Raw genomic sequence first — 15,758 nt, 5'->3', positions numbered from 1 at the left:
GCGTAGGGAGTTGCGGATAGTCATAGAAGAAGGAAGTCTGTTAGTTTCTGTCTTGATTTTCAAATAGATTAAAAACTTTTAATTTAGGAAACTATGTAGAACTAAAAACTGCATTAAGCATAGCTATAAAAAAGTTAAGTCGTTGAAATGTTAGAAAGTATTTTTGATAATTAAATAATTTAAATACAAAAAAATATAATGGAATGGGAAAATATCGTAGTACATCCCTATACAACTGAGAAGAGGAGGAGAGAAAATGGTATAGACATGGAACCGGTCTTTTCTCTAGGTAGCGCTAGCGTAACATACATCTTGTAGTAAAAGTTAGTGATTAGTTTCTCTTTACCCTTTTCTTTTCTCTGTCCTCAAGTTTGTTTATTTACGTTTGAATGAAGTGATTCACTATATGTGGATATTTTGTAAGTGTTTTATTGTTAATTAATTAGTTACTATTCCAAAAATCGGTTTGACATGATAAGTTACTTTTGAGGGTGTTAGTTCCTGTACGCTTTTCACTGTTGAATTTGATTTTTTTTTTTTGCATTAACACAGGCTTAGCAATCTTTAATTAAAAATCTATCCTGGAAAAAATGAACTTTCTGAATTACTTAAATAGTGATATATAAAATATTTAAATATTGATTTTTTTAATGAAACAAAACAGCAATGACTTTTTTTCTGTTCTTTTGTGTGTATGTTTCTATGTTTCGAATTTTTATGTTTACGAAATATATATGATATACTTAATTCGCGCTCTCTATTTAACTCTTATTTTGCAATTGGTTATACACATACAATTGGTAACCACATATACATTTGTTATACGACATACCTCACTTTGTTTGTTGTTCACGTATTATTACCAGTAAAAAACCCATTTCTGAGGCTGGTGCCCAGATTTTGTGAATAGAATTGATTTTTTTTCTTTTCCAAATCAAAATTCATTATGTTTTTAGCAAATATATTAAATAAATCTCAAAAATTTTTTGTAAAACTTTTCTTTATTTTGTGCAATTTTTTGTGAAATCTGAATTGAATTTAATTTCAAATATTCATGATTTAAAGAAGAAAAAAAATACTTGTTAGATGAAGGACAAATTGTTTATTAAATGAGTTTCACATTTTATTAAAAGCATTTCATGTAATATTATAGTTGCCTTGATAGCTGCTATCCAAAATCTTCATTATATGAGACTTTCATATTTTGATATTTGTGTATGAACTTAAAATGTTAGAAATAAAAATGTTTATGAATGAAATTTTTTTTTAGCTCATCAACATATTTATTCTCTATGATGAAAATACTTCACAGTAATATAAAAGTTCCTTAATAAATTATTTCTTCTATATTGCCATCTACTGTAATTAATAGATTTGAGCAAATTCAGAAACTTTGTTATTTTAGTGCTCTTTCTGTTGTTACTCATATCAATAAATGATTGAACTTTGTCATAAAAGAACTTTATTCATTCAACAACTATTTGTTATTTATTCTTCATTGCCTGGATGAAAGGCAAACCTGCTTGTGGAATGCTTCTCTGTCTAGTATTTTTATGACCTAATCATTTTAAACATTATGCCGATTCCTCTTCTTCTCTGTGCTGTTAATTTTATAAAAATGTTCCACAGTTTTTAGAAATATTATGCAGGTATAAAAAAATTTTAATCTAGTTAAATATTTTTGCATGCTGAATCCCAATACATGAAGTAAACTAAATGTTTAATTTCAATAAAATAACTATTAAAAATAATATTTCAAAACTATTATTTCTTAGAATATATCAATATTGTTTTACTCATCAAATTTTTTATATCTTGTAACTCTAGTTTACTTTTCGATAACTTATAACTTTAAATATAGAAGCCAATGATTTATTATTTAAAAAATATTATTTTCGATTTAAATTATAATTGAGATGTAGGATTTTATTTTTCCTGTACAGAAAACATTTTGCATTATGTTGCGATTGATTCATTTTAGCGATTTACTTCTCTAATTACTAAGAGTGTTTCGATTAAGACTGTTGGCATCTTGAGATGGAAGTCAAATGTTTCTGAGGAGTGGAGTAGAGGATACACTTGAAACCTTTGGTCTCGGTAGTCAGTAAAAGTCTTCTGGAAAGTTCTAAGGGGCGGTTCATTACAATGAGAGGTCCCTTTGTTTATTTCTGAGGCTTTTCTTTGTCAAGTTATTGCAACTTTACTTTCTCAAAACAACAACTCTGCGCTTAACTAGAGTGACAAAAATTTATGCAAAAGGAATGCATTTCCCACCTTTTTTTTTCTTTTCGTGTTGGAATGTGAATTCATTTTATGAGGAATCAGAGGAATGGAGAAAAGAGAAAAAGGTTGCTCTTCCTAATTCTTGGTTTGCTACTGGACAGTGACATAATCTTAAAGTACATTCGAAGGGGGTTATTGGTTATCTTTTTCTACATATATATATATATATATATATTACTGTGAATGACCAAAATTGGTGGTTGTTACTTCCATCGGTGAATGTTAACAATCATAATTGCTTTGGTAAATGTCTGAAATATACTAGGTCTAGTTAAGTGCCTATGCCCGTTATGCCGTACATCAATGTTTTTTTTTTAAGGTCAAGTGCCACTGCACAGTATGCATTTAACCAGTACTCTGAACACTGATGTTTCTCCTAATCTTACCTCAGCAGATATTAAAATATTGAATAAATATAATATTACCACCTAATAAATTAATATCAAATCAGGTATAACAAATATTTCGGACATTCACCAAAGCGACTATGTGGTTGTTGACATTCACTGTAACATGTATGTTCAACCTAATATAATACTACATATAATAATATTCTCTCTCTCTCTCTCTCTCTCTATATATATATATATATATATATATATATATATCAGGGGTCTGTCCAGGCCAAATTTACTACAGTTTAGCTGTAACTTCACAAATTCAACTTTAGGAAAAACGTTATAGTTTCACAAAATACTTTTTCTTACAATTTTATTTTTGTATCCCGTAATAAATGATAAATCCATATTTTTGTGTTCATTTTTTAATATAATTTTTAATTTTCACAAATTATGTCTTAATTTTCACAAATTAGGTACCTCTTAGGTAAACCTAATATATATATATATATTACAAAAAATGAATAATGAAAACTTTTTGATGCCTACATCCTACTTACCGTACAATAGTTCATTAATCAAATACTAGTATATAATTTTTGAGGGGGTTCATTATCTCGAGAAATATCCATTGTACCAGAAATGTATTTATAGTCTTGTAAAATATTTTCAAAAGACGTATTAATTTTACCAAACTTGATCCCACGAACTCATCCCCAGAGTGTAGGGCAGAGCGAATCCAAAATCTTGAAAAAGGAATCCCCATTTATTAATACAGATTTGGATTTTCCGAAAAAGTGCTCCAAATTGATTTATAAATTTAAACCTTTTGGTTTACATATGAAACTGCAATAACAGAATGAACTTCTTAACTTGACACACTTTCTCCCATGCTGGTGGATGTTCTCATCATGGTAGTGTATATAATAGTTGTTTTCTTGATAAGTATAAATTAGATAGAGATAATGGTGTTCATACTAAAACAAACACTTATTCTTGAAGTATCTATAACAAGAGTTTTTCCCTTAATACTGATTTAACTAGACATTATGGTGTCCATATGGGTTGAAAATCTGAAGGTTGTAAATGTAAAAAATGTTTTCTCAAAGTGATACTTTAACTGAACACTTTCTTTTCCACACTGAGGAAGGGGCGTATTCCTGTAAAGTAATAAGGGCTTTTTACAAAAATTTTATTTAAATAATCACAGTCGTGTTTATACAAAAAAAAAAAAAGAAAAAAAACTGACTTTTTATATTGTAGAATTGCTGTTGGAATAAATAAGTAACAGTGCATAATAAGCATAAAAAGCTCCAGCAGTTTGACTGTCTTCGTCATTAAACATAACAGTTCAATTTAGTTTATATACCGAGAAGAAACTGATTTACTTTTTTTATGCTATGCGATGTGGATATTCGCAGAGCCTGAATACGCAAGATCGTGGAAACCCCATTTGCCGAAGATTTGGCAGCATCGCGGAAATTTTTTTACTATTACTAAAAAAGAAAATATCCGTCTCTTCAAGGAAAGTTTGTCTTTTTTGAATTCCGCAGAGAAGAAGGGAAAAAAAATTATTTTTACTGTTTTTCTTAACAATGCAAATGCGATTGAAAATTGCATTCACAGGATTTAAAATCAGACATCACGATTTAAGAGGGGGCATCGTGTTTTCACGATTTTATACCAAATATCGTGTTTCGTATTCAAGCCATTTAAAAACTACTATTATGATTCGTATTAATGCGATTTTTTAATGGTGCGTCGAGATTCGTATGAGACAAAGAAAATTTAGTAAAAATTGAAAAAATATGACAATCAAGGCCTACGTCATCCAGCCTTGTATTGTCACAAAAATGCAAAACTCTTTCTATCGAGAAAGCTAAGACAAAAGTCAAAAATGCTTTCTCTGTACCCCAAAAGTTATGCCCCGATCCAGAAAAAGAATACAAAAATACAAGAATAAATAGTGAAATATGTAATTCAATGCAGTTTAAATTACAGAAGCATAAAACAGTAGAATAATATTCTAAGTTTTGCATTTTTGTGACAATTCAAGGCTGGTACCCCCTGATGACGTCAGCCTTGATTGTCATATTTTTTCAATTTTTACTAATTTTCCTTCATCTTATGTGTTTTATTCCTCTTGGTTTCTCTGTTGTTTAGCTTATTTTTTTCCTCTTGGATGTTATATTTATTTTTTATAAATTTTATTTTTATTAATTGTTAGCATTACTATTTTGAATTCTTTTCTTAATCGAGATTCGTACTTATACCATTTTAAAAAACAAACTTCGAGATTCGTATTCAAGCGATTATAAGAACAAATATCAAGATTCGTACTCACACGATTTTAAAATTAAACATCGAGATTTGCATTCACTCGATTTTAAAATCAAACATCGAGCTTCGTACTCACGCGATTTTAAATTAAATATCTAGATTCCTATTCGCGTGATTTAAAAATCAGGCATTGAGATGCATATTTTCCCACAAATTGAAGAAATAAATAAAATCTCGCGACGATATTTATATTAAAGCGTTCGTAAAATAATGTGGATAAATGCTTCCTACATACACTTTTTTTCATGTTCAAATTTAAAAAAATGTTTTTGTCCATACAACGTTTCTGGATTTCTATTTTCAACTTCTTTTTTTTATCTATTTATTTTTTTTATCAAACCTTTCCCTGTGGTATGAATCAATATAGAGTTCTATAAAAATCAAACATTTTCTTAAAAAATCCATGGTTTTCAAACAAATTTCGCCAAAATGAAATGGCGACGAAAGGGTTTAAACTGAGTTATTTCAAACAAGAGTTATTCAATGCGTGAAGAAAGTTTTTTATTTGGAAATTTGTGTTCGCAGAAAGTTTTTCATTTTATCGAACTCTGGCTATTCGGTTAGAGGACTTAAGCTGCTTATTTGTAATCAAAGCCTCCAGCGTGATCAATAAATGTGGTCACATTAAACGACGAGTACTTATAAAAAATTTTTTTTTAATGGCGGGCACTTGGGATGTATTGTCCCATTGGCCTTTAATGCTACTCTCTTCTCGTTACCCAGTGGGCACCTGTGGCGAGGTCACGGCAGTGGAGCAGCGTCGCCAACGTCACACAACCACAAACCCGTTTATAGGGCGGATCACATTCACACAATCACACACAAAGGAGAAAGGACATAGAACACATAGAGAGAAAGAAACATCCATGCCCTTAGCGGGATTCGAACCCGCAACCATCGGCTCGGCAGTCAGGCACGTTAACCACTCGGCCACCTGGTCGACGTATTTATCAAATTAAACTACTACAGTTCATCGTAGAACAGGGTTGGCAGGTTTTTGACATGTGACAGTTTTTGACAGTTTAAACCATGGTTTAAACCGTCACGTCAAAAACCTCACTGTCAAAAATGTCGAAAATGTCAAAAACCTATATTTATATGTGAAATTTAATTAATACATAAAATTTATATATTTTTTTATAAAGGATAGTGTTTCTAAATATGTTCTAGAAAAAATAAATTTAAAATTTTGAAGAAACACTTATATTTTGAAAAGTACCCAAAATCTTGTACTTTTGAAAGCTCACATCTTTTGTAATATTATGTTTTAATTTTCATGTGTTATTGAAAATCTGCAGTGATATTATTAAGAAATTTATTTAAAACCAAATTTAGTGTATAATATAGATTATATTAAAAATTAGACATTTTTAAAGATAAACATTAGCAGTTTCGTACATTAGACATCTTTTAAAGAAAAATCTTTTAAACAGGTTGGGTACATGCAACATTCACAATCAGGGAATTTTTGTCTATTTTTAGCTCTTCTAAAGTAAACTGGGGGGAGGGGGATTAGTGAACCGCTTTCAACATACTTTATTTGGTGGTGGGAAAATGTTCAAAACTAGTTATGTGCTACCGTATGCTGCGAGGAGCAAATGTACTAGACTATTGAATTTTGAATTAAATTTCTACTTCCATCATTTTCATTTTGATTATGTAGTTCTATATGCATGTTCTAATTTTTAAAATTATGTATTTAATTAGGGTAATTAAAAAATTTCTATAATAATTTGTTTACATATTTCATGGATCAGTGACTGTAATGTTCTTCTGTTTCGTTTGACTTTTGTGATTGGTTGTTAGTTTTTCAGAAAAATCAGTAATTCTGAATTTGAAATCTTAAATTTTTTTAAATTCATAGTTAACATAAGACAATACAAATTTAAGTGCTTTCTGTTAAATACACAGAGTAGTTAGTGTCGATTTACAGTATATTCAGCCTATTCATTTACTATGTTGAAAATTTAGTTTATCCAAATACTTGTGAATTTCATTTTGCTGAATACTATATAGTTTTGTTGAATATCTAAATATTTAGCTGTTGAATAATTACTTCTTACTTTCAAGATATACATTATTTGTATTCTTAATACAAGTGGAGAAAAAAAATTAAGAGATGAAAATTATTTTAAAATGATAAGTGTAATAATTATAAATAAATATAATAAACAATATGAATTATATTTATCATTATTCATAAATATAACTACTTTTAAATTCAAATTAACATACTGGATAATAAAGATATTCAGTCTAACATTAAAAAAATTTTTTATACACTTGTATCAAGTTTGTATTTGTACAACATAACTTGTAAGTTCCTTATAAATATAAATATTAGCTAAATGTTCCTTATATGTCAAAAATGCATGGTAATAAACTTTTAATTTTCTTAAATATCAAAAAAAAAATTTTTTTTTTCTTCAAAATATAAATATTTAAACAATTTTTGTGCAAAATTTTTCTGCACATGCATTTGAATATAAATTTCTGAGATTTTAAATCTGTTATTTTACCTTAATTTTAATAAAAAAATATTTTAAAACCTGCTGATTACCTATAGTATAATTAAATTTCCATATAATGCATGGCAACTGTTGGTAGTTTTGAAGTTTATATATTTTCTCGGCAAACTTCAGTTTTTGACGTTTTCGACGGGTTTTTGACGGTTTAAACCAGTATTATACCCTTGTCATGTCAAAAACCACTTTTTGACGTCAAAAAACCAGCCCTGTCGTAGAACTATGAAAATATACTTAATTTAGATACCCAAAAAGAATTTCTGGACTGATTGCAATATGTTCAATAATCAATCTGTCACATAGAGAATTCTTTGAAGAATTTAAAGGAAAAAAATTCCACATCTAAGTCCTTTTAGGAAAAAGTAAAAAATTCATATGGAAATCCTTTTGGAAAAAAGTAAAAAATTCTGCATTAAAAACTCCCATAAGTTTAAAAAGTCAAATATAGCCATAAATTGACACAAAATGTGTCATTCGAGCAGTGGATGATTTCTTGACTTGTCAAAAAGTATTTAACGTTGGCAAGAACCACACATGTTGTTTAATGGTGCTGGTTTCTGTCACCCCTGTCCTGAAGCTATTTTTGTGGCGTCTCAATCTGATCATATGTGAGAGCTATTCTGTACCTGTGTGACGGGTTCTCTTGACCTCTGGGTTCATTTCTCAAACTGGGTAGTTGCTATTCTATGAGTTAGATTTATGAGCACACTACGAGTTCTCTGCAGTGTTGGATCTTACAGGAAGTTGGGTTACACCTTGCGATAGTTTATTATGGATGGTTGACTGAATGTAAACAATAAAAAGCTTCTTAGAACCTGAAGAAATTCAGAAAACTTCCGGTGTATCCCTCCGCTTATCTTATGCTTACGAGGTGATGTGTGAACAGGCTTAATATTCTTGGAAGTTTTATTAATGTGATTTATTTTTTAAATGTACGCGTATTTTTACCATTCATAAGAGTTTCCTGTAATTTATAAATTCTAACTGTTTGTAAGCCTAAAACAAATTGAAGAAAATTAATATCACAACATAAAGTGTAAGATTTGCCATGTTTTGAGTGTTATCCCTTATTTGGCAATACTTGTGTAAAATATTATCGCTAGTTATTTTTTGGGTTGCATGTTGCAGGGTACGCTTGAGGAATCTTCCGAATCCATAAGTTGTTTGTTTCATTTAAATTGACAGAACTCGTTTTATTGTAAACACTACGAGTATAATAATATTGGATGAAGCTCTTTTGCATGCTTAGGCTTAAAAATCGATCGGAAGTTGTAACCCGAAAGTCTTACGACAAATTTTAACCCCTAACATCCTTTGTGCTTAGCTTTACACTGTCAACCATTCATAATTGAACCAAGAGGTAATAATAGATATTTACAGTGTGATACTGAAAACGGCACCCTTAGCTCAATTTTGGAAAAAGAATCTTTAAAAATAAATCCTTGAATTGTCTTGCTGGTGTAATCATAATGCTGTCGCGAAATGTTTTCGTACTCTATCAGATAATTAAGAAATCAATATCAATCCTAAACGTTGATTCGGGAAGCATGTGAGTAAGATAAATTACAATTAATGCATTCTAGGTTAAAAAAGAAAACCGTTAGTTTAATTAATAAGAATATCACCTAAAATATTCTAGAATTAATATTTATATTAAGTAATTTTTCAAGCTTAGGCTTAAAAATCCATCGGAAGTACTAACCCGGAAGGTTTACTACGAATTTTAAGCCCTAGCACCATCTGTGCTTAGCTTTACATGGTCAACTATCCATATATTTGTAATGCTGAGAAAACTGAAGTAATAACATTTTAATTCTTATGCTTTCCAAAGTGGATATTCAACTAGTGGACTAAACTGTTCTTCCGAATCGAAACCTTCATTTGTGATAACATTAAATTCATTGATGTTATAACATTAAATTCATTGATGTTATAACATTAAATAGTGAGCATTGAACGTTGGACAAAAATTACAAGTAACAGTTACGGGGTTCACACTTTTTTAACTCTTGTTTCTTGACTAAGGGCTGAATTTTTTGTGTTGAGGCTTCAACGTATCTTTTGAAATTTCAGATGCGGGATGCATTAAAAAATGGTATGCTTATGAAGACGAAATGCATTTTTGCAAGTAAACTAATATCTAGCGCTATAATAAAAAAGGGATTATTGTCATTAAAAATCTATTTATTATGAAGCTGAAAAGCAATTTACAAGGAATGTATTTTAAACCCACCAAACAAATGGAGGGATCTTTAAAATTAATTTTTCATTATAAATGTTTGTATTTTAATTTATAAAACTTATTTAAAGGATTTACATTTGCAGATTTTTTTTAAAGAAGCACTTGATTATTTAAGTGCTCAAGGTCTTGAAGGGTACTTATCTATCATATAGGTGGGATCTATAGTTATGTTAGATCTATACAGGGTGATCTATTGGTCTTGAAGGATGCTTATCTATTATATAGGTGCTATCAGAGGGGGTTCTATAGTTAGGGTCGCAATTTAAAGCTAAGATTTTGAAAAAGTGGATTATGTAGTATTTCTAACCTGAAAAGAAAACGTATGTTATGTTTTTGGAAATATTAAAAAATGTCTGGAAGAAAAAAAATTACAAAATTCAGCTTAGAAAGAAATGTAAATTTTTTAAAAAAAATAATAATATTCTCACTGTTAATTAATGAAATTTTTTATTATATAGGTACTCTGAAAAGCTTCACAAAGTTGTTTCTGGTTTTGAAAGAAGTTTGTGTTGAAGAACGATGGATGAAAGGAATTCGCAGGAATTTTCCATAAGCAAGACTTCTGTTCATATTAAAGATAAATCTTATTCGTGTGATTTATGTAAAAAGAGTTTCTCTAAAAAAGGTAGTTTAAATAAGCATAACCTCACTCATACGGGAGAGAAGCCTTATTCTTGTGCTAAATGTAGAAGAAGGTTTTGTAGAATAAGTGAATTAATCGAACATAGTCTTGTTCATAGTGGAGAAAAACCTTATCCTTGTAGTGTATGTAATAAGAGTTACTTTAGAAAAAGTTATTTAGTTGCACACACCCTTGTTCATACCGGAGAGAAACCTTATTCTTGTAGTATCTGTAATAAGAGTTTTTCGCGTAATTCGAATTTAACTCGACATATTAGTTCCCATACGGGGGAAAAAAAATTTTCTTGCAATTTATGTGATAAGAGTTTTTCTCAAAAATGTTTATTAGAGGGACACAATCGTATTCATACTGGAGAAAAACCTTATTCTTGTAGTTCATGTGATAAAAGTTTCTCTCAAAAACGATATTTAGACACTCATTTCCGTGTTCATACTGGGGAGAAACCATACTCTTGTACTGTGTGTAGTAAGAATTTCTCTCGGAAGAGTCATTTAAATGCACACTACCTTATTCATACTGGAGAAAAACCTTACTCTTGTAGTATATGTAATATTAGTTTTTTTAGAAAACTTAATTTAGATACACATTATCATCTCCATACTGGGGGAAAGCCTTATTCTTGTAGTATATGTAATAAGAGTTTTTTTCGAAAGGACTGTCTAACGCAACACATTCGCACCCATACTAAAGAAAGATCTTATTCTTGTGATGTGTGTGGTAAAGGTTTTTCCATTAAGTATCAATTAGAACGACATAGTCGTGTCCACACTGGTGAAAAACCTCATTCTTGTAGTATATGTAACAAGAGTTTTTCTCATAAGCATGTTGTAACTAGACATTATCTTGTCCATACGGGTGAAAAACCGTATTCTTGTAGTATATGTAAAAAACGTTTTTCTCAAAGGACACATCTAACTACACACCACAGTCTTGTTCACACTGTCAAAAAAACGTTTTCCTGAGATGAAGCTATCTATTGAAATTTGGAAAAGTATAGAAAATTGGGTATTTGCACTCCAAAAAGAGGAAGACAATCTATACCCACACATGTGACCTATTACGTCAGCTCCCGCTGATCTTCAGCAACAAAGTGGCGTATTAAAGTCGAGCTAAGTTTCCCTACATAACTTAGAATGTTAATTGACTTTAATTAAATAAAGCATCGTATCGTTCATCGAATTTGTTGAAATATAATTTTTTTCTCGACTACTTCTTTTTGCTTAACTTACATTTATTATTTGTTTATGTATTTTATTGTAACCGTGATAGAGTTTTGTGTACCTGGCAACTTCGATGCATAATAAGTTTATGTTCTACATGCCTTCGTGCCTGTCTTTACGTTAAGGAAAGAATATATAGTGAAAGAATTGAAATCCTTGTAAAAGAATATAGTCTGTGTTACTTAAGAGAATTGGTACTTGCCGAGCTTGGCTTACTCGAAATAGAATGGAAAGGGCAGTTGCTAACGTAAGCAAACGCCACGTTACAACAACCAATCAGGATCGAGATACCCACACTATGTTTTTTGCAAATATCAAATTGCACATCTGGAATAAAAAATATTTACTAATTTAATTTGAAGGATATGAACTATTGTAGTTTTCTACATCCTTCAGAATTGTAATGAAATAGTCTAAACTTTTTATAAATTAATTTATAATATGACCTAACAAACCATGTAATTATATTTAATAAAATAAATTCTTTTAATAATTATTAAAATAAAGTTGTTCTGAGAAACAAACAGAAATTACCTTGCTTTTTAGGTATGTTTATATTTAAGCTTTTAAAATAATGCATAAACTATTCATTTTATGAAATAGTCGGAATCATTAATATTACATTCACGAAATTTTACTGCTATCACAATTTAAATAAAATGAACGAAACTGTTCTCTCTCGTAACAGACCGACTTGTGGGAAACCAAATTTTTACCAGATATTTTAGTAAAATATGTATTTTAATAAAATATGTAATAATATGTAGCAGTTTATATTGTATTGGTTACCGTTCGAAATGAGTTTTCATTTGGAAACCACCCAGCATCGGAATTCGACAAGACCTCTATCCTCGCCATCTTGAATTTTAGATTTTGATTTGCTTTTTCTAGATATTTTTTCGTTCTTTGTACCTAAAATTTTGATGATATTCAATTGGTACAACAGCACAATTGATATGTAGCATTATATATTGTATTGGTTACTCGCCATCTACCGTTCGGGATGAGTTTTCGTGTGGAAACCAACCAGCATCGGAATTCGACGAGACCTCTATCCTCGCCATCTTGGATTTTATATTTTGATTTGCTTTTTCCAGATATTTTTTTTTCTTTGTACCTAAACTTTTGATGATATACAATTGGTACAACAGCACAATTGATATGTAGCATTATATATTGTATTGGTTACTCGCCATCTACCGTTCGGGATGAGTTTTCATGTGGAAACCACCCAGCATCGGAATTCGACGAGACCTCTATCCTCGCAATCTTGGATTTTAGATATTGATTTGCTTTTTCTAGATATTGATTTGCTTTTTCTAGATATTTTTTCTTTCTTTGTACCTAAAATTTTGATGATATTCAATTGGTATGACAGCACAATTGAAATGTAGCATTATTTATTGTATTGTATACTCGTCATCTACCGTTCCAAACGAGTTTTCATTTGGAGACCACCCAGCATCGGATTTCGACGAGACCTCTATCCTCGCCATCTTGGATTTTAAATTCTGATTTGCTTTTTCTAGATATTTTTTCTTTCTTTGTACCTAAAATTTTGATGATATTCAATTGGTATGACAGCACAATTGAAATGTAGCATTATTTATTGTATTGTATACTCGTCATCTACCGTTCCAAACGAGTTTTCATTTGGAGACCACCCAGCATCGGATTTCGACGAAACCTCTATCCTCACCATCTTGGATTTTAAATTCTGATTTGCTTTTTCTAGATATTTTTTCTTTCTTTGTACCTAAAATTTTGATGATATTCAATTGGTATGACAGCACAATTGAAATGTAGCATTATTTATTGTATTGTATACTCGTCATCTACCGTTCCAAACGAGTTTTCATTTGGAGACCACCCAGCATCGGATTTCGACGAGACCTCTATCCTCACCATCTTGGATTTTAAATTCTGATTTGCTTTTTCTAGATATTTTTTCTTTCTTTGTACCTAAAATTTTGATGATATTCAATTGGTATGACAGCACAATTGAAATGTAGCATTATTTATTGTATTGTATACTCGTCATCTACCGTTCCAAACGAGTTTTCATTTGGAGACCACCCAGCATCGGATTTCGACGAGACCTCTATCCTCACCATCTTGGATTTTAAATTCTGATTTGCTTTTTCTAGATATTTTTTCTTTCTTTGTACCTAAAATTTTGATGATATTCAATTGGTATGACAGCACAATTGAAATGTAGCATTATTTATTGTATTGTATACTCGTCATCTACCGTTCCAAACGAGTTTTCATTTGGAGACCACCCAGCATCGGATTTCGACGAGACCGCTATCCTCACCATCTTGGATTTTAAATTCTGATTTGCTTTTTCTAGATATTTTTTCTTTCTTTGTACCTAAAATTTTGATGATATTCAATTGGTATGACAGCACAATTGAAATGTAGCATTATTTATTGTATTGTATACTCGTCATCTACCGTTCCAAACGAGTTTTCATTTGGAGACCACCCAGCATCGGATTTCGACGAGACCTCTATCCTCACCATCTTGGATTTTAAATTCTGATTTGCTTTTTCTAGATATTTTTTCTTTCTTTGTACCTAAAATTTTGATGATATTCAATTGGTATGACAGCACAATTGAAATGTAGCATTATTTATTGTATTGTATACTCGTCATCTACCGTTCCAAACGAGTTTTCATTTGGAGACCACCCAGCATCGGATTTCGACGAGACCTCTATCCTCACCATCTTGGATTTTAAATTCTGATTTGCTTTTTCTAGATATTTTTTCTTTCTTTGTTCCTAAACTTTTGATAATACGAGGGTTGCTATTTATATTTCTGGTCTAATAATGAAAAAACAAACATGTAGGATCGAAATTGGTTTTATTGTTTTTCAAAATATTCTCCATGATGATCAATACAATTTTGCATGCATTTGAACCAATTTTGAAAGCACTTTTTCCAGTCCGATTGAGGTAACTCCAAAACATGCGTTTTGAATGCATCAACCGCTTCTTCGGGGGTCGAAAATCGTTGTCCACGTAATTTATTTTTGATGTGTGGGAATAAGAAGAAGTCATTGAGTGCCAAATCAGGGCTGTACGGCGGATGACCCATCAGTTCGATCTTTTCGCTCCGTCAGAAATGCCTTTGTTTGAGTCGATGTGTGAGAGCTCGCATTGTCATGATGAAGAATGATTCACCTGTTCCTCTGCTTTTTTTGAATTTCTCCGATGACTTCTGGCAAACCAATGGTTGTGTACCATTCAGAATTGACCGTCCTGCGTTGCTCTAACGCCACTGTTGCCACATTACCGTAAATGCCGAAGAAACAGGCAATCATTTGTTTCGGTGTGCTTCTTCCTCGAACAACTTTTGTTGGTTTTGCCTCGTCTTGGAAGACCCATACAGTTGATTGCTGTTTTGTTTCCGGCTCATATGCATAGATCCATGATTCGTCACCTGTGTAGATGTTATACACAGCCTTTGATGTACCTTGAACGTATTTTTCCAACATTTCCTTGCACCAATCGACACGAGCCTTTTTTTGAGCGTTTGTCAGATTATGCGGGATCCAACGCGAACAAATTTCTTTTACGCTCAAATGTTCATGCAACATTTTATTGATGCAAGTCATACTAATGTCCAAAGACGCCTCTATCTCACGGTATGTCACATGACGATCTTGCTTTATCAGTTCACGCACAGCATCGTTTTTTTTTTTGGCACAACAACGGATTTTGGACGACCTGCACGGGATTCGTCCTGGATCGAACATCGACCACGATTAAATTCGTTATACCAATTTTTTACAGTGCTGTAGGATGGCGCTTTATCGCTGAATAAAGAATTAAGTTCATCGGTCCTGGATCGAACATCGACCACGATTAAATTCGTTATACCAATTTTTTACAGTGCTGTAGGATGACCCTTTATCGCTGAATAAAGAATTAAGTTCATCGAAGCACTCTTGTCTTGACAATCCACGTCGAAAGTTATGAAAAATAATGGCACGAAATGTTCACGATTCAATTCCATTTTTTGAAAGAGAAGAACTTTTCAATTTACTTTCAACAACACAAATGAAGCTATAATGGTAAATCGTCTGCTGAATTTATGTTTAAAAATATCAAACTTTCGATTAAAATTGTCTGCGGTCGCCTAGCAACACTTACTGTTGC

The 15,758-nt window shown here is 31.1% G+C and overlaps 1 protein-coding gene across 1 annotated transcript; it reads left to right on the top strand.

The window, feature by feature from the left end:
* Positions 1–298: 298 nt before the first annotated feature.
* LOC107456314 (uncharacterized) lies at positions 299–11,550 on the top strand. The gene is made up of 2 exons (XM_016074157.4): positions 299–419; positions 10,187–11,550. The coding sequence occupies exon 2, from the start codon at positions 10,248–10,250 to the stop codon at positions 11,331–11,333; it is 1,086 nt and encodes a 361-aa protein (XP_015929643.1). The 5' UTR covers positions 299–419; positions 10,187–10,247; the 3' UTR covers positions 11,334–11,550.
* Positions 11,551–15,758: the final 4,208 nt, after the last annotated feature.

This window comes from Parasteatoda tepidariorum, chromosome 8 (genome assembly GCF_982258835.1).
Source record: "Parasteatoda tepidariorum strain Cologne lab strain chromosome 8, Ptep-v5.0, whole genome shotgun sequence".
NCBI classification, from domain to species: domain Eukaryota; kingdom Metazoa; phylum Arthropoda; class Arachnida; order Araneae; family Theridiidae; genus Parasteatoda; species Parasteatoda tepidariorum.
This window is presented reverse-complemented; position numbering and strand designations above follow the sequence as displayed.

Coding starts and splice junctions, on each gene's coding strand:
- LOC107456314 (XM_016074157.4), top strand. CDS start 10,248: ATGGATGAAAGGAATTCGCAGGAATTTTCCATAAGCAAGACTTCTGTT.